At 32.4% G+C, this 19,782-nt stretch overlaps 1 protein-coding gene across 1 annotated transcript in view; it reads right to left on the reverse strand.

The window, feature by feature from the left end:
- Nucleotides 1–19,260, reverse strand: part of LOC118195887 (uncharacterized) — a 235,872-nt gene extending 216,612 nt beyond the window's left edge. The window contains exons 1-2 of the mRNA XM_085812832.1: nucleotides 18,952–19,260; nucleotides 18,316–18,367 (exon numbers count right to left, since the gene is read on the reverse strand). Coding sequence (XP_085668958.1) covers nucleotides 18,316–18,367; nucleotides 18,952–19,052 — 153 coding nt within the window. The 5' untranslated portion in view covers nucleotides 19,053–19,260. The remainder of the gene's footprint in view (nucleotides 1–18,315; nucleotides 18,368–18,951) is intronic.
- Between the last annotated feature and the right edge of the window lie 522 nt (nucleotides 19,261–19,782).

The raw sequence follows: 19,782 nt of genomic DNA on the forward strand, positions 1-19,782 counted from the left end.
AATGGACACCAAAAGTTAAAACTAAGCAAAACTTATCAACACCCCCTAAAGATCTTTTTCTTTGTTACAAGGTTGACTGTTTCATGGTTAAGCAGAAATTTAGTGCAGTTAATAAGAGCATTTGATCGTAAAAAAAAAAAGACTTGCAGGTCCAGGCTATGACCACATCCCGTGTTTTAATGCAACTGGAATGATTCTACTGCTATGAATATCGAAAGCAGAATACATAAAAGGCGATGGGCAGCAAGACTGAAAATTTACATAGCTTAGTCGTGCACTAGTCCCGATGTTTATCTGACAGTCCCTGACGTCTGTATTGTTTTTATTATTATTATGCGCTCTAAGCACTACACAGAAAGGGAGGGATGCCCTATGGAGGGCTTTTCCAGACGTCTGTGAGGGACTGTTTTTAATAACCTTGTTAAGTGAATTTGTAGAGTCATTAGGAATTTTTTTAGAGGCAGAAAAGACGAAAAATAGCAAACGCCTCCGCCGGGAATCGAACCACGGACCTCTGGAATACCGGCCCAGCGTGCAGAACCAATACACCACGAAGGACGCTAGGAAAGTGGGAGAAATACCTCTTAAATTAACTTCGAATGCCACTAGATCGAAAGGAGAAAATAAGCGATCTACTACTGAAATTTGCTGTTCAAGATTTTATCATAGTCGAAAGAGATATAAACATGATAAATAAAATAGTTTTATATATTAGCAAATGTTACAGAATCAAAATTTTTATTTTACCTTGCTTCGAGAATTTTAATACTTAGAATAATATTTTTACTTATTTTCATTTGTTAGATTAGATTCTTTGGGAGTAAAAATAGCTGTTGGTTAATAAAAAATATTACTCATAAATTTAAATAAAACGTAATTTATTCTGTTCCAGTTCACATAACGTAATATTAAAAACTAATATAATAGGAACATTGCATTGTATATGCATCTGGTGACGAAATTATCCATCATAGATCTTTTTTATCAAGAACGTCTACGTTAATGTAGTTTATTCTTCTTTAAGCCTCCCCCCCCCTTGTTCTTTATCATTTTGATCTCTTGTGGAGCGATTGTCTTAACAGGGTGATATCAGCACCAAAATTTATTTATATTTTCATTTTGCAGAAATACTGTTAATTTTCAGATGTGGTCGCCTTATTTTAAGTAGGGGATCCTACGGAGATGGCCATTATGGCAAGGCTAATTTAATATCATAGATATTTTTCATTGTTTTAAATGTACCTACGATATTACATGTCATAGATATTTTTAACTGTTTTAGGGCAAAATATATCACAATTATTATCTCAAATGCTAGTAGATTGCGTCTTTCCTATAATATGAATAAATGAATGAAGCAAGACATTGCAATGTAATTTATAACAAAATTGTCAAGGGATTTAAAAGATGAAATTTCACGCTAAAGGTTTAGAATTTTAAAGCACTAATATACAGTTTAAAAATATCTCCAACAGCACCAAGAAACAAATATCTAAATATTAAAATTACAAATTCAAAAAAGATTTTATAAATACTACTGTGATATTTCAGAAAGAAATTTCACAGGAAAAATGAAGGTAGGTGGACAAGGAAAAAATTTATTTATATATTTCAGAAATTGAAATATAAAATAAATTAATTTTCGAACACCTACTTTAAAATCTAACTTATATCTATTCTTAAGTTCTAAAATATAATATTATACTAGAAATTTTAAGAGAATAAAATTATATCTAAACTGAATATAAAATCTATTATTACGAATCCGATCTTAATAAACATAAAATGTTTAAAGTATTTTAAAAAAAAAGGAATTTTCCTCATTATTGATAATATTGATATATATTTCATAATATTTAACATGAGAAATGAGCTGCCCCAGTCCTGAATAAGTAAAAACATCACTTTTCTGAAGACGATATACTGTCTTTGCACAGCATTTGCTTAAAAGTCTGACTAACTGAATGACACTGGTTTGCCACATTAAGCCTTTTAATGAATCGTGGTTCTTTGCAGAATATTGAATATGCTACTTTCATTACCTTTCGTTTGCATTCATATTCTTAGAATATTTATGATATAAATAATACTTCTTTATACGAGTAAAATGTATCCCTCTTCATACACGAGCAGTTATGAAGGAGGAAAGAAAGCGTTCAGTTACCACTTAGCTCATGTCAATTATTAAATCAAGGCTTCTTAAACTTTTTGGTGTGGGGAACCCCTACTATTTACGAAACTTTTGTGGGACCCCATAAGCATTGCGCAAGTCCGACACACGCGTGAGTGAAACTATTAGTTTCCTTCACTTGTACTGTAATATACTATTGCAGTTTCAAGTCATTAACTTTAATTTTTAAAGTAAAATGAACGTTTCTATTATATATATAAAAAAATGCGTTAAAACGTTTTAGTTTTTTCTTTGTCTTATCTATTTTCACATACATTATGTAAAAAATATTTGGTAATTATAAAATTATTATATAAGTTAATGAAATATCAAAATTGTTAAATTTTTGCTGACCCCCTAATTCAAGTCTTGCGACCCCAATTGGGGTCGCGACCACAGTATAAGAAACTCTGTATTAAATAAACAATTAAAATAATTATCAATTCGATTACTTTATTCAAAAGCATTTAATTGAATAATTTATAAAGGGAAACAAAAGCGCTTAATAATATGGTTTCGACAGAAATAGTTTGAAATTTAAGAATTGCGAGTATAAATGTAGAAATTTATTTAAATTAACACGTTACTATTATATTTATCGTTTTCAGAATCGTTTTTTCCCTCCCATTAGCTTTAAAAATAATGTATGTTAAATGAAATTTAAATAGCAAGGGAAATTATAGTTTTGAAACAATAATCAATAACGTCAGTATTATTGTAAAACAATAATAAATTGTCAATAATGTATTATAACCCCTATAACTATTTTGCTTGAAACGAAAAATCCTGCCGCCTTGCCGATTTGTAGATTGATTAGTGTGTAAAAAAGCGTTTTGTTCAATTATTAATCTTTCTTATCTTCCCTCATTTCCTTTTCTTGCCACAGTTCAGTTTCATGTTTCAATTTCACGTGTTATGTAAAGTAGGGAAGAAAGATGCTATTTAAGCTGGTGTCTGAGTTACTTCAGACAAAGCGTGTTCTGCCGTTCGGCCACGTTGTTTCGCTGATTCAAGCTTGCTATTTTAAGGCCGTGAATATATTAATTGCCAGTTTGTGTACGTCGGTGGTAGGGTTAAGAGCCAACTTGTGTTAATGATCACTGCGCCGCTTCGGCTGATTATTTAACTTCGTTTTAATTTTATATTTCTATTTTTGAGTTGCAACCAAAAGTATTGGCTAAGGTTGCAAGCACCAGGAGTGTGTCTATAAATTACTACTTGAGTTGAATAAAAGCGTCTTTTCACCCTTCGTACATTTTATCATTGATACAGTTTGAACTTCGCGAATAGTTGCTTCACAGCTCAAGTAAAGATCGAGCCAGTCAAAGTAAAATTTAGATAAAATCTTACAAGTGAATTTCGTTTCTGTTAGAGCATAATGTTAGAATTCCGGTTAGTTAGAAGCCAAGTCATTTAGCAATTGAAAGTTAGATAATATTATATACTTATATAAATGTTTGAATTCTCTTCATATAGTGTCTGCAAGTATGTGTTAATTTTTAGTTGTGCTATAAAACATATTTTTAGTGAACATTTTTGTTAAGTTTTACTCCTTGTCTATATTACTTAAGTTACAGTTCTATTTAGCTGTAAAGATGACAATTCGTCAGAGAAAGAGAATATTAAGCAAGTGTAACAAGATAGCTAATCACGTTTATTCGTAAAATTGCTACTATAATATTTATTTGTTCACTAATAACAATAAATAAATTTGAATTAATTTGTAAACTTTTTACGCAGAAAACTAGATATCGTATCAATTGTAAAAATTTTCACAATGAAAAACACTTCATACAACAAGAAATATCTAAATTTCCATCCATTTGTTTTCAAAAACTTTTATAAGATCCAATGTAAATTTAAGTGTTACCTCAAAAATTTAGCATTCACGAAAGTAAAATTACGAAAGCCTTCTTATTCTACTAAAATTAGCGCTAGAAAGTGCGAATTGTTATGATAGACTTCGAAAATATTAATTGAATGTATAAAATCTTTCAATAAATCTAAGTGCGGAGCTTTCTGTGCCAGATTTATTAGTCTTTTATATTACTGCTTAAAATAATCCATGCATTTGTAAATCCTTACTTAAAACTAATACTAAGGAATTTTTAAAACTCCTTATAAAATTCAAAGTAAAGTAATATAAAGATGATATAGAAAAGGGTTTAGAAAGACGGGAAAAAATAATGTGGACCATAGCTGAAATATAAGATTATGCTAATTAAAACAAAGAAGCAAACTAAGAAAAGAAAAGTAAGTTTTTGATTAAAGGAAAGGAGGGAAGTAAAGGGTGGAAGCGTATACATAGTTTGATTTTATCCTTATAATTTTATGGATTATAAATTTAATATATATATATACATAACTAGAAAAGAAGCTAGGCTAGCATCTCTGTACTACCATTGGGGATTTCAGTACCGTTGAGTCTAGCTACTGCATGGAGGCAGAAATAATTATTTACTTACTTCCTACCTCCATGAGCTAATGCTAGAAACAACACCCCCTAGGGGGTCCACGAGAGCTTAAGGCCAGGCGCCGCGCACCAGCAGCGCGCACCCGATCCCCAGGCACCACTCTGCGAAATTCGGAAGCCGGAGTCCAGCCGCACACGTAATTTTATTTAAACTGGATTTCTGTATGCATGTTAATCATCTGCACATAATTTACTCATATATTTGTTAGTTTGAAAAATTTGTTTTGTTATATTGCTGTCTTGACATAGATCTGTAGCTATGTCCTGAAGGTATTGAATTATTTTGCCTATATTGTTTTTTGTATACTTTGCTTTTATGATATTTCTTGAATTGCTTGTATATTTGTTGATGAATGTCTAATGTGGTGATCCTTTGTGAGATTGTAACTGGCTATGTAATGACCAGGGTCGCGCCTTTCCCCACAAATGCCCATCTCTGAATTGGAATTTTTCTGGCATAAAACTATGTGAAGAAGGGGACGTACCCTATTAGATAGTGGCCCACCAGCTCCCGAGCGGTAAAAAAGCTGAACGCTGGTAATTCGGTCCTCGGTTCAAATGCCGGCCAACAAGCTGGCTACATGGGCGTTTTCGTAAATTTCCCCATGTGTAATGTGTATACGAACTGACTACATGAATAACATTTATTTCCGTTCCATTTGAATTATTGTATAATGTTCAATTAATACATCTTGGGACTTCTGATGACCTCCACATAAAGAGCAGTATTGCTTGTCTTTACAGCTGTAGTGTGTGTGGCTGAAATATTGGCACTTGTAACAGTGTAACGTGAGAAAGTTCCATTGAACGAAAACTTTTCTCATAGTTATACCCTTTTCATACCCCTAAGTCGTTCTATAAGTTCTGTCATTATATCCTCTTCTGAGATATTTTTGGGATATTATTGAAAGAAATATTGGAACACCTGGAATTTGCGCTTCTATAATATTCTTACTCCTTTCTGCTTCCAAAACTTCATTTGCAATTTAATTAACCTCTTCTCGGTTATTACAAGAGACCATATTCCCTTTTGAACTGGTGTAATTTTCGGTACTTTTCTGCTATCGGGACAAAATTCAGAAATGTATGTAGGTTTGCATATGTATGTATGTATGTGTGCATATATGCATGTATACAGACACATATATACGTACGTACCTACATAGATGCCCACATATATACGTATATACATGCATACATACATACATTTCTAAATCGGGTGCCGGATAACAGAAAAGTACCTAATTTTTCCTGCTCCCGCATCTAGGGTTTTAAGAAAAATTAGTAATTAAATTTTGTGTTAAAGTCACGTTTTAGTTCTTTTCTTGGATAGGTTAGAATCGAAGTTCTTTTGCTAAGAGTCTTTTTATTCTTTCTGCGTAAGATTTGTTATGTTAATTCAGTCCTTTTGTAGCTCCTAGACATTGAATGAGTTGACAGAATTAGTGGCTTTATGGAAATTAATTTTCAGATGTCACACAGGTCTGTTCAGAGTTTGCATTTCTTGTTGCTGGAAAGGATGTTATGATTTGCTTGGGGGATGTGTTATTTTATGTTCTTGGTGGAATGTGGAGAAAGGAAAAGTTTTGGGGAGGATTTGGGTCCGCAAGGGCTATTTTTATAATTATGTCGAGGTTTTCTTTCAGTTGTAGAAAAATATCTTGAATTTCTTACTTCCTTTTCTCGTTTTTGCGAGATCTGTGTTTTTGCAATTTCTATGCACTTTTATAGTTCCATAAGCTTTTGGGAATACGTTGTTTTTTACGTTGAAATTACGTTTTAATACGTTATACTACGTTAAAATTTCTTGCGTTCTGAATACGTTGTTAGTATTTGAGAACGTAAATTACCTTGTCTGTCACACTACTCTACGCACTTTATGTAAGACTTCTTAAGTCCTGGATTTGCACATCTATTTCTTCACTTTGGAAAACTTTGTTTTCAAAAGTTGGGCATTCTTTTTTTGAACGTTTATTAAATTGTTAATTCCTTTGTTACTAAATAAAGAGATTACTCAATAAATAATTCATATTTGCAGTATTATTTTATATATTATATAATAATGCAATAGATAATTTATTTAAAAGGTATTATATTTATTAGAAGTACTGCGATATATTAAAACATTTTAAATACGTTATATTGTTTTGATTTTATTAGTTGTGTAAAAATATTGAGCTGAATTATTTTTACACTTTTTTAAAACTTGCAATAATTAAATTATTTATTTTAATATTTATCAATACAAAATTTATATCTCAAAAAATTTTTATACTGATGCAATGTAATATTAATGCATAAGCTAAAGTAATTATTACATGTGAAAAAAAGCTATTGTTTAACAACAGTTTAATGGCAGAATTAAATATTTAAAATAAAATTGTAAATATAAATTCTAAAGATATTAGATTACAGCCTTAATACCAGATATAATTAAGCTATTTTGAAATGAATTTTATGAAAATACACAAGAACATTTGTACTGTTATGCTATTATAGAGTAGTATTTTGTAGTTATAAGGCTACTGAATAGTACTTGACTGAACTATTTTTCAATACCTTTACTGTATTTCACTTACCGAAAATCAAAAACTCAGAACTCGGTTTAACGCGTATTACAACAGCCGTTGTATTAAACTGTACTTATATGAATCAATACTTCCATTAAACACTTATAATACATACACTGGTTATCATAACTTAAGGAAAAATCCCAAAAATCACGATTACTGAAAAAGTTACATGTAGAATTTTATAAAACTCACCCACAATATACAACACATAGTAAGGTATCAAATAACATAAAAAGAAATTACCAGACAATTATGGTAGTATAGAAATTAGCACATGTATAAAATGAACAAATCGAAGATGTCAGTTTGCTATAGTAAAAGTACCTTCAATATGGAATATAATCGCCTCTAGAAGTAATACAGCCCATTCAGCGATGTGTGATGCTTTCAATTATGCGGTCTATCAGATCCATAGGAAGTGAGAGCCGTTGCTCTTGCAAAGCAGTTGCAAGCGCGACAAGGGTCTAAGGGGGCGGATTGAGAGCAGCTAAACGTCTCCCTAAAGCATCCCAAACGTTCTCGATAGGATTCAAGTCCGGGGATCGAGCTGGCCACTCCATGCGCATAATTCTTTCCTGTTGAAGATAATCATATACGATGCGAGCCCTGTGTAGCCTTGCATTGTCGTCCTGTAACAGGAAAGCGTCACCTATTACCCCGGCACATGGGCGCATATAAGCAGCAAGGATGTCATCTCTATAAACATGAGCATTCACGGTTTCCCTTGGAAAAACATGTAGGTCTGTGCGTCCACCCAAAGAGATGCCACCCCAAACACAGACACTGCCTCTTCCGTACGCATCTCTTTCACGGATGTTTGACGGATGATAATGGGTTCCAGGTTCTCTCCATATCAAATAATGCCTACTATCGCGTTCTAGACTAAACCTGGACTCATCCTTAAAGAGAATAGCCCTCCATTGCTCAGGCGTCCAGTGGACATGTTGTCGTGCCCACTGAAAACAGTCCCTCCTATGGCGTGACTTGAGCAGCACGCAAATGGTTGTTCGCCTCGCATACAGACCACCTTCGTGAAGCCTTCTACGCACAGTTGACGTTGACACCAACCTTCCGGTAGATGCAGCAAGGGAGGATCTAAGAAGAGTCGGAGTAGCGGTTCTATTCCTGAGTGCACATAATGTCAAATATCGGTCATCGGCACTCGTCGTAGCAGTTGCCCGTCCTTGGCTGAACTTCCTAGGTGCCGAATCTCTGATTTGAAATTGCCTCCAAAGTCTATGAACCACAGAAGGACTCACATTTAGCCATCTGGCCACTTCTGTTTGACTTTGTCCTGCCTCTAATCTCCCAATTGCTTTCTGTCGTAGTTCTGCAGGCAAATAATGCCTGGAGATCATTGTTACGAATTGGCTATCTCAGATTTCTGATGTCACTATCACAGTGAAATATGTAGGCTTGCTCTAAAACATGGACTTTTATGCTCCTCGCAGATGACGTATTCCGAGTGCAGCGCCACTAATTTGCATATTGGAGTTTTACTCAGCTACAGTTTGGCAACATATTCAAATTTTACACGGTTTGGCTTATTTTTGAGGGAGTTATCGCTATTTTGGGGATTTTACCTTAATTTATGATAACCAGTGTATATATATATATAATATCTTCAGGAGCAGGAATTTTAATGGCGTAGAAGTATTGTTACGAAATGTCAAGGCGCGGTAAGATGGCTTCCCCGCAAAGCAGTTTTAGGGTTGCCATAAAATGCAAGGTAAGGTAGGGTTGCCACATTTGGCGACAAAATTAGCGATATATACCAAGGACGAATGGAGAAACTTCTGGAACGAATTCTTACCGGTTTAGTCCAGAACACAAGTCGAGCACAAGCCGAAAGCTATATAAACCCTGCTGGTCCGCAGTCAGTTAGTGTGTGTGCCTCGTCTAGCGAGCTGATAGTCAGTCATTGAGCGAGTGTCTCGAAGTCTAGCGCCGAGTTGGTCGTCGAGTGCATCGAGAGAGTCTTTTGGTGCATAGCGAATTAGTGCATCGTCGAGTTTTGTCTTAGATTGTGCTGAGTCGAGAGCTATACTCTTGTGTATTGTCGAGTACATCGCGTGGAAAGTCTTGAGAGTATGTGGAGTTCCGAGAACGACCAAGCAGAGTCGAGAGCTGTCGGTCTTTGTCGTGAAGTTGTCTCCACCGTGATAGCCTGGAGACTGTGTAGCTGATCGTGTCAGCGTGTTTATAGTAGTTCATCGTCGACTGTAAAAACGTGTTTTGGAGGTTTCCTGACAATACTGGCCAAAAAAGTGCGTTTCGATACTTCATCAAGTAGTATTGTCATTATTCACTCCAAATCCTTACGAACTCCGTACGAACGTGAAGGAAGAAAATAACGTAACAACTGGCGTCAGATGAAGTGCCAAAACGTAACAATATTGTCCCACTAGGAACTAGGAAATTGGAGGCGAAGGCAGATTAAATCTTCAATTTTATTTTTTTATGGAACATGTGGCGGCTACACACAAGTCGGCACATTAAGTGCCTGTTCCAAAAGGCTTACATTTTTGATAACTTTGTAGCAAGAAAGCAACAGCAGACAGACAGCAGTCTAGCTAGGCCAAAGCTCGGAAAAGTAAGTGCGTAATGTTCAGGATGAAATCTTAAGACAAACTGAGTTAGTTTTGGTTCTCAAAGCATTTTGATTGGACAGTTAATATTGCTGTAAAATTATTATTGGCTGGTTGAGTTTTAGCTCCATTTACATCAGCATAATTACGTAATAATCATATGACATAATAGCCTCGAAATGACGCAGTGCAGAGAGGGGTTACTATTTTTAGATTAGAGAAGGGAAATTTACGTTGCTAATTTAATCTTTTATATATTCTTTATTTTTCTTACATATATATAATAGGATTAAAAAATTTTTTAAACAAAAGTATTTTTTCGTCGGTTAACTTATCATTATTTTTTTAATTCTGAAGTTATCACCTATGTTTGCTGCCATATTTGCATCCCGTACAATACACCTGTTGACATTTACAAATACAGGGTGATTAAAAAATGTATACAAGTATACAGCGGGGACTCAAATTAAGTAGATACTGAAATGGAATGTGTGTGTAGAAATAGCGCATTGAGATGGTACAGGACGCTGCTGAGCGGTAGATAAAAGTGATCTGTTACGTAAAAAAGCTTGTGAACTTCGGTAGTACGCATCATTATACGAACGCGCAGCTCGCCGACATATATTTCATCTATGGGCTTCACCTAGATAAAGTACATATAGACGACCTTTGCCTTCATATAACAATATATACCGTTCGATACGCACATGGGAATGACAATTTAGAGTAGGAGAACGTTTTTATTTACCCCTCAACAGCACTCTGCCTTTTAATTTTTGCCAGATATTTTTGAATCACCCAACATATATCTATATCTATATATATATATACTCCTAGCAGATACATAGTTTTATTTATTAGTAGATTACGTCAGTTCTCACGATTTTCTTGATTAATACGATTAAATGATTTTTTTCAAATAATTAATTTTATTACATCTAATAATAATTTATTATTAAATTCCTAGAATTTAAAGAGAAGAGATATACGTTGTTTACAAGATATAAATGATTTAAAATTTTATTAGAAAATATAACCTTTTTCCTTCCCTCTCCCTAACTGATTATGTGCATTAAAATTAAATTCTAAATGAGGTTTATATTTTTTTAATCAATGATGGTCAAACTCTAATTTAATTCGTTCCTGAAGGCCGTTCGTCATCCGAAATAATCGTAAATCAAAGGTATTTTCCCCATAAAAGTCAATGCAAAAGGAATTAATCCTTAAACCGCAGATGATCACTTTATTTATAAAAGGTTCTTTGCGCACAAGTCCCTAACACAAAAATAATAGAAATCATTAAATCTAAAAAATAAATAAATAAAAAATAAACATAATATTAAATACATAAAATAGAAGAAAATTTAATCTATTGTATTTCTACCGTACCCACAGGAAGCAAAGTGGACGGAACAAATGGAAAGCGATAAGGGCGAAACATTATTATTTAAATGGGCAATCCCCTTTCATAAAACCATCAGGTAACTCTTTTTTGAGGATCTTTCTTTATCTTTTTTTTTTTTTTTTTTTCTTCTCTAAAGGCCAGTTGACGCCACTTAAAACTCACTGAGCCTCCATTATTTCACTCAAAATGTTTTCAGTATGATTTGTTATTATTTATTTTTTAACTCTTTTCTAATTTTTAAGAGACATTTTGATTGAAAAGTTATAATTTGTTTCTGTTTTATCATGGTGATATCATGAAATGTTTTACTTTATCCGATTTTGCACAAATTTCGCCGGTCAAAGAATTAAGTTGGTATTCTCTTTATTCTCCTCTTCCTCTGAAGATACGTCCTCCATAACTGCCTTCGCTGAAAATTTTGAAGATGTTTCAGTTCTTTCTTATTACACTCATTTTTTAGGTCCTCTAGTGACTTCTACATGTTTCCATCGGGAATTTACAAGACCATGTTTGGCCTAGAAGTTCAGCATCACAGGTGATATAAAAAATTCTTTGTCAAAGCCCTCCTTAAAATCTCTTCGAACAATCTGGCCCTAATTGTCAGCAATCATGCAACACAATCTGGCCATCATTTCCTCCAAGCCGAATTTTTGGTCCTGGAAATCATTTGCTGCCAAGCTTTGTTAATGAGAGTTAAACAACGGAAAATATTAAAATGATCTTTCTGTAAGGCCATGAGGGTTAATTCTATGTCAAAACATCAAAACACATTTGAGAATCAGTGTTGCAAACTTGAGTGTTCGTAATTCGAGACATGGTTCCTCATCTGAGATGTTTTTTTCTTCAGATAAATTGTTCGGGAACCGATTTGTTCGTGATCAGAGGCTTAACTGCATAACATTCCAACAATACTGACAATATTATTTTCAGTAAGTACCCTTTTTTTAGGATCTGTTTATTTTGTCTCATATATCGATCAACGCTTTTTACGCATTTTCTCCTTTTTAATAACAACCCTCTTATCGTTCATTCGTCCAGTTTAGGTCAAATTAAAAATGAATCAATCGAACATACCAGAGATTCGGGAAGAGAAAAAATCTTTGTGAACTAACTCCGAGAAAAAAACTGTTGTTGAAAAATAAACAATTCGAACAATTTTTTATTGTGGATAATGTTTACAAGACTTGTTTTTGAACTTCAAACACTGTAAATGTAAAAAATTACATAGCGACAATCAAAATCAGATTGATAAACTAAAAAATAAAACTATAGTCCAAAATTTAGAGAAAAAAAATTTTTATACATGATAATTCATAAAAATGATTATAAAATGCAGAATCATCAATAAAGTTTTAAGTTACTGTAAGATTTTTTTTTATTTTAACGGCAATGAGGCTGAATTTTGGAACGTTAAAACGCATTCCTATACCCATATGAATCACGTGCTACTCATCTGACAGAATTAAAATTCCAAATCTTCTAGTCTTCGAGATTTTTTGACAAGTACGTCGGTTACCAAAATTAACAAATATTTACATACTATGAAGGCTCAACTCGATTTATAAAAGAATATCGAATCACCCTTTCCTGCAGTAGGATATAATTATTTTTAAATGTTCATGCAATTTTTAGAGCCTTTGTGTCATTAATTTTAAATGTAATTATCTAAATATTGAATAATAAAAAATTTAATAAAATTGTTATATGATATAAAAAATTAAAAAATGATTTCGCAGTTCTTGAAAAGAATCTACGAATGGCAAGAGTTTCAATGAATAGTCTGAATATTATGGGCGTCCAGTAACCAAATTTTAGAACTGTTTGCTCAGAAAATGTCAAGCCCCACCAACGACGAAGCACTAAAATCGCTTAACGCTAGTAGTTCGGTCCGGATTCATATTGCAATGAAAGAGCCGGCTGCATGGAAATGTCCTTGATTTTTCCCATGCATAACGTGAATGCGAGCTAGTTTCCCTTGAAAGTTCTCCAGTAATTTTTTCTGACTTTAGGCAGGCATGTTCTTGCGGTTTACCTTAATCTAAATGATCAGTGCTACCAGAAAGTATCAAAATTCATTTCGAATTCAGTGAATGAGTGCCCAATTCTTCTAATGCACTGGTCCTCAAAGAGTAGATCAGAAGACAGTTTTTGGTGAGTCACACGAAATGTTCTTCAGTGTTATCTAGAAGTACTAATTAATTTAAAATTATCAAATGATTCTAAATATTTGATTTATTATTCCTTCTGTACTTCCCCCCCCCTAGAAACATCCTTTCTCCTCTACTGTTTTCTAGAACAAATGCAGGCATCTGGTTCACGGTTTGAGCTGAACCGAGTGCATACTGTTCGCGAGTCTAAAAATTTGGGAGACATTGCTTAATTTAATATTACACTGATTCAGGGCTCAAAATATATAAATTAAATTTTTATAGGCCCCTTCCATTGACGTTAACTCACCAGCAGACAGTTTGTAAGATCCCCCGGCTGGTTTGAGGCTAAGGAGGGGATGAAGATGGGGGTTGGCCGTCCTCTCGTAAATGGGGAGGAGAAGCTATGAATCTGACGTGGGTCAAGGTTCGGGGGAGAAAGTGCTGCTACTAGCAGTTAGTTGTATTGTCAAGACGTTTTTCGCTACTTCAGCCGTAATTCTGCCAGAGATCGACCTACTTCATTCACATGCCTAACCGCGATTCGTAACAATTCGTTCCGATCCCTCCCATTTTCTTTTTTTAACCAAAATTTTAGTTTTGGTCTTTGCTATCAACACTTCTCTTTCAGGAGAGGATGACTCAGTTAGCGGATGAAAAACATACGCCAGAACCGTGTTATTATTTCATCAGATGAGATCGGACAGCTCCTCGAGACACAGAGCTGCTGTTGGCTTAATCACGACCAAGATAAAAGACCTATTTATGCTTACGTTGTGCATAACTGCCGAATAGAGAGGAAACGGATACTGCTGTTTCTTTTGCCTGGATTGCATATATGAAATTTCTAGACAAAAATAATAACTAATAACGCGAAGAAGTGTTATTTCAGAGTGGCAAAAGTTGCTAAATTAGATATGAACAAGACAGTAATTTTATCGAGGGAGAAAAGTCAAAATTCGCGGGCAGTCGCAAGATCAGTTATAAAAATTCTCCAAACATCTGCGGCATGGGATTTATTCTAGTACTTTCATCAAAAATTTCATGGTCGTAAATTTTATTAACCTTCTGCTAGAGGAGGATGTCTATTAGGAACAAAACAATAACATAAGTAACAAGCATGTAGCTAAATAAAGATTATATTACACATTTTACTTGAAGTTTGCATTTATAAGGCAATTAAATTGTGGAAAGGAATTCAACATCGTTATTTTAGATTAAGATTGATACTTAACGTATATAATATATAATGTATTATGTTTTATACATTATATAAGAAGTACAGAGAGTTGCATCATAAAGCAGCATAAAAAAAAAAAAAAGAAAGAAAGAAAGAAAGGAAAAAAGAAATGATATTATGGCATCGAAATTGCTAATTAATGTAACTTCGGAACGCGATTTTTTCTCGCATTCTTCAAATCAAGCAAAACTTAGGGTGTTCAAAATTATGGTTTAGATATTTAAACATATTTACTCTGCAGTTCATTTCTGCAGAAATTCTAAAGGAAAACAGCAGAAAAACTATTTAAATGTAAATATCATTTAACATAGAATTAAAAAGAATTTTTTAAAAAAAATAACAGAAAAATTCCGAAATTCGCGAGTTTATGCGTTGTTTGCGGAAAAATCTGATATTCATAAAAATCTTTTTAAAAAAATTTTTTAAAAAAAATTCTTGATAAAATCTGATATTTTCAAACTTTTAAAATGTCCTCCAAAATTAGCTAAAATAACTGCAAAAATTCGCGCCACCATAAAATTATTGCCGTAAAAATGACTAACGATAAATTTCAGAAATTTGTTCTGTAATATAAAAATGAAATTGTAACCATGTTCTGTGACTAAAAAAAATGGAAACTAACCATAAAATAATTCTTATTATTTATTTATTTGACATTAGCCAATATCTTAACATTATAGGAAATATATTTTTCATAGAGTTATGTTATTTTATTATTATTGCAATTTTATTGTTATTATTAATATTAGAAATCTGCGCTTTGTTAAGTGATATTTAATTAAACTTCTAGTACGCAAACATGATCGGCCCTACTTTCAAAAATATATGAATACAATGCATGCGTTGAAAGGATGTTATAAAAATTATGGTAAGACCCACAAGCACGCTTAATCTTTTATTTTGGTATTAGCTCTTTGCCATGTTAAGAAAATATTTCTTATGAAATGCAGTCATTATGAAAGATTAATTTAACACTGAGCTTGAAAGTATGATCGCAAAATTAATCTCAAATTAGTTTCCGCATACAATACATAATAATTCAAGGGAAATTAAAATAACATATACACAAATATTTTTAACAGATATGCTCCAAAGTCTATTTGCACATTAAAACAAACATATAAATAACCTTTATTTTTATTTCATTAATTTGTTAATAATAAACAGAATACTGTCCTTGTCCTTTTATACTGTATGTAGTTAACAACAGTGTAAGAAAACAAATTTAAATTTCTTAACAGCAATTAGAGTGTTCGAATTCTCATCTTACTTATTCAACAGATTAAAACAGGGAATATCAGGGAACGATTTTCGATCTTTTTAATCCATGACACAGAACGAAGAGCTAAAACTACAAAGTGATGCCAGCAGTTTATTAAAAATTAATCTCAGTTATTTTAAATAAAAAAGGGGGAGGGAGAGGTTTAAGAAGTTTAGCAAGAATAATTTAATTATTTCTAAAAACAATACCAATCTTGAATTTCAGAATGTCATTAAAAAAATTTTCGCCTCTGTTTGTGATTATAGTGTACTTAAATGAGAAATCGTTAGAAAAAACACAAAACTTTGAAACAAATTCCATGGCTTACGAAAAAAATTCTCCGTCAACTTCTTTTTCATACATCACCAGATTTCTTTTCTCAATTATAATCTGTTCTATTATGAAAAATTTAATAGTACATTATATATTTTTTTATTTACAATAAAATATACGAGGTTGTTAACTGGTATTTTTATGACACAGCAATCAGATATCAATCGGTTGGAAACAGCGTTTTCTGTATGCTGCGCTCATGAAACCACGCATTAGTTTCTGTGTAATTGCGCAGGTATTTTTACTCTTTGTGAACCACATCAGAATGCCGGATATTAATATACGAAACATTTATGATTATCCAAATAACATATTCCGCAGTTACATTTCTGCATCACTCAGTCATAAGAAAAATTAAACAGAATACTGTTGACAGCGATTTTTTTAAAGAATACACGCTATAAATAAGTCCTTGATTTTATATTATGATAACTGTTTTAAACTGTTCTACTGACCTGGTTTTTGTGTTTATTGATCTTTTTTAAAAATCTTAAAAATTCGCTAAAAAATGTTGCATAGTTTCAAAATTAAGTAATAATATACAATACAATTCCAGTACCCATATAAATACTGGTAGTAAATAGGACTACAACCCATTCAGAACCGGAAAATACGGATAACTGGATTGTTTTTGTTTCGTATATTCATTATTTGTTTGCATATATTCATTATAATTTCACCCGCCTCCCAGTTTATCATATTTCATTTCAACAAATTACAATAAAATAAATAACTAGTAACTAAATAATATATTTTTATTATTAAGAATAAGAAATCTTATAGGAGGGGGGGAGAGGCTTGTATTCCGACAGGCTAATTAATAGATGCTAACTGATCGCACTTTGCATACTGCAGGACAAAAATTCTTTGCATGGAAAGAGAATAAACATCGGTCACCACTAATTATAGTCTATTTTTTAGAAAATACTATTTATGGCTAAGCCCTATTCGCTCAGTAAACAAAGAGCATAAAATTTTTATATAATAATTGCTTTTTACTTGTGTTTATTAGCTGTATATTTGCCAAATGATATGTGGCAAGAATATTGAAAATAAATGAGAATGAATTACTTAAATAAGAATATTGATTAAATGAAAAGAACTAATTAAGTTGTTGAATTTAATGACATGAAATGCATGTCAGTCGTTTTCTTAAAAAAAAATTTGCTTTTGCTTTTATTTCTTAGGTTCTAAAAAGCGATCAAGTCTATGACGCACCTATTAATTTCAGTGCCACTAGAAGAAAAAAAAGGATTTAATAAAAAATATAATACAAAAACCAGGCCTATAAATACTTCTATAGCAATTACGTTTGATTTATTAACAGTTACAGTACATAACCAAACCAGTAATTTAGAAAAATTAGTTATTTCTGAATAATTAGATAATATCGAAAAGTTTCCGTTTCTAAGATTTTTAACGGTAAAGGCATGCCTTAGAACAGAAGAAATAACGGTATTTCTTTCCAGATTGACAGCAATCATTCAAAGTCCATTAAAATGTAAGACAAACCTAATTATTTACATTTACCATTCTATGACATATATTAAGGCCCAGATTTAATCTAAAAATTAAAAGTAATTCTTAGTATTAAATAAGGCATCTAAAAAATAAATAAATAAATAACCGGTTGGAAGATTCTTGGTAGAAATTTTCACTTAAATTAAAATTTTGTTATTGAAAAAATAGAAATCAACCATAATCAATTAAAAATTTCAATATGCAAAATTCGAGGGCCCTTTCATATATACATGCGCATTTTGCCGTATCCGTAACCGTTAATACAAAATTAGGCATAGCGTGTATAGTAATTTTATTACAGCTTTAAGAAACTAAACAGCAATTCGAATTTTAACTTGGATAATCACTCGCGGACCGCTAGCCATTAACTTACAGACCCCCAGGTCATCCAGAACGCAATTAAAAAAAAAAAAAAAAGCTGGCATTCAGCATCATTTAATTGGCGAGAAAGAGAGATTGTAGTCCTCTTGCTCCAAGGGTTGCCATTATAATCCTGAAGAAAGTAACCGATCATAAACTCATAAAATAGGATACTGTTTGCTTGAATGTCTTAATAAAAATATCTCATTTAAATAATGACAAAAGCAAATAAAATGCAACTTACGGCTTCTGTACATGACACAATTACTAGAAGAATTAACCATAGCAACAAAAACCTAAAAAGATATAAAAAAATATTAAAAAAGAAAAAAAGCTAAGATAAAAAATAAGCTAAGATTCAGTTTTCAATATTCTTAGAATGTTATTTTTAAAATATGAATTTTTTTTTATTCATTTGTTTTGATAAAGGATGAAAATCTAATTTTAATTGAATGAAAGTCTAATAATAAATCTAATAATCAGAAGCAAAAAAATTGATTAATTCACAAAAATTAAAAATAGAAAATAAGAAAAAGCAATAAATAACATAGATTTATGAAATTTAATTTAAAACTGGCACAAAAATTAAGTAAAAATATACTAATATATAATAAGCGCTTAACATTTTGGGAGCAAATTTGATGAAAAATGCAATAATAAATTCAATTATTATAAAGAAATTAAAACTATATACACAAATAAAATTTTGAGATGTGCTGTCAATTTTAAATCTGTATATTTGCTTCCTGAACAAATAAAGTAAAACTTGTTTATTTGTTACGTAAAAAACCGTTATTTGTTAAAATGTGATACGAAAATAAAACACTTTAGAAGGTTTAAAAATATATTTAAGGTATCAGCAATAAAAAAACAAATTTACCTCCATCTTTGTAGGGGAGAACTAATCACAGACATTTTAATTTTTCTAAGCAAATCCTTCTCACCGGCGCCGGAATGAATCCGGCCACACACCGTGATCATAACTACCTCCTGAGCACCATCAGTGAATTCGAATCATCAGTTTATTCACTTTTGTTTACCTTCTGACCGCCGCAGACTTTGTGTACGGCGGTCCCTTCCTTGTCTAGGGGTCGTTTCTGAAAAAAGTTGGGGTTCACAGCACTTAGGCGCGGTCTCCTTCCACCCTGAATGATCTGCTAATATCGAGCGACGGTGCAGGACACGCTCTTGGCTGTTCTTTCGCGTAGCACGTAAAACGTTACCACTCCGGTAGGCGGGAATTTTGTGCATCATGTGACTGACAGGAGATGGGCGGAGCTAAAGATACATTCTCCTGATGCTGTAGTTTCTTGACTCGTTATACCGAAGGAAATAATGCCATTTGAAGAAATTTCCGAGTCGTGCATGTATGAAGAAAATGTTAGTTTATATTAAAATATTTACATAGCATTTTTTATTTCTGTAAAGCCTTTTTACGATAATTTTCGTCCTAACCATTTTTTTAAAGCTGTTAGATAGATTGATAATTATTCAAGTCAGATTAGTAGTTAATCAAAACCACATAATTTTTGCGTATTAAGTAGTCAAATTTTTCATATTAAGTAGTCGTGATGTGCCATTTGCATAAGAAAAGAATGTAGTTATTAAGGGCTTGATTTTTATACTGCATATATAGGTTATCAAAAAGTATCTACATAATTTCCACCAGTATTGCCCCACACTCTAAAAATCAAATATAAGATAAATCTAA

Source organism: Stegodyphus dumicola, chromosome 3 (genome assembly GCF_044657685.1).
Source record: "Stegodyphus dumicola isolate Sdum_Otavi_A_Nest chromosome 3, ASM4465768v1".
Taxonomy (NCBI): domain Eukaryota; kingdom Metazoa; phylum Arthropoda; class Arachnida; order Araneae; family Eresidae; genus Stegodyphus; species Stegodyphus dumicola.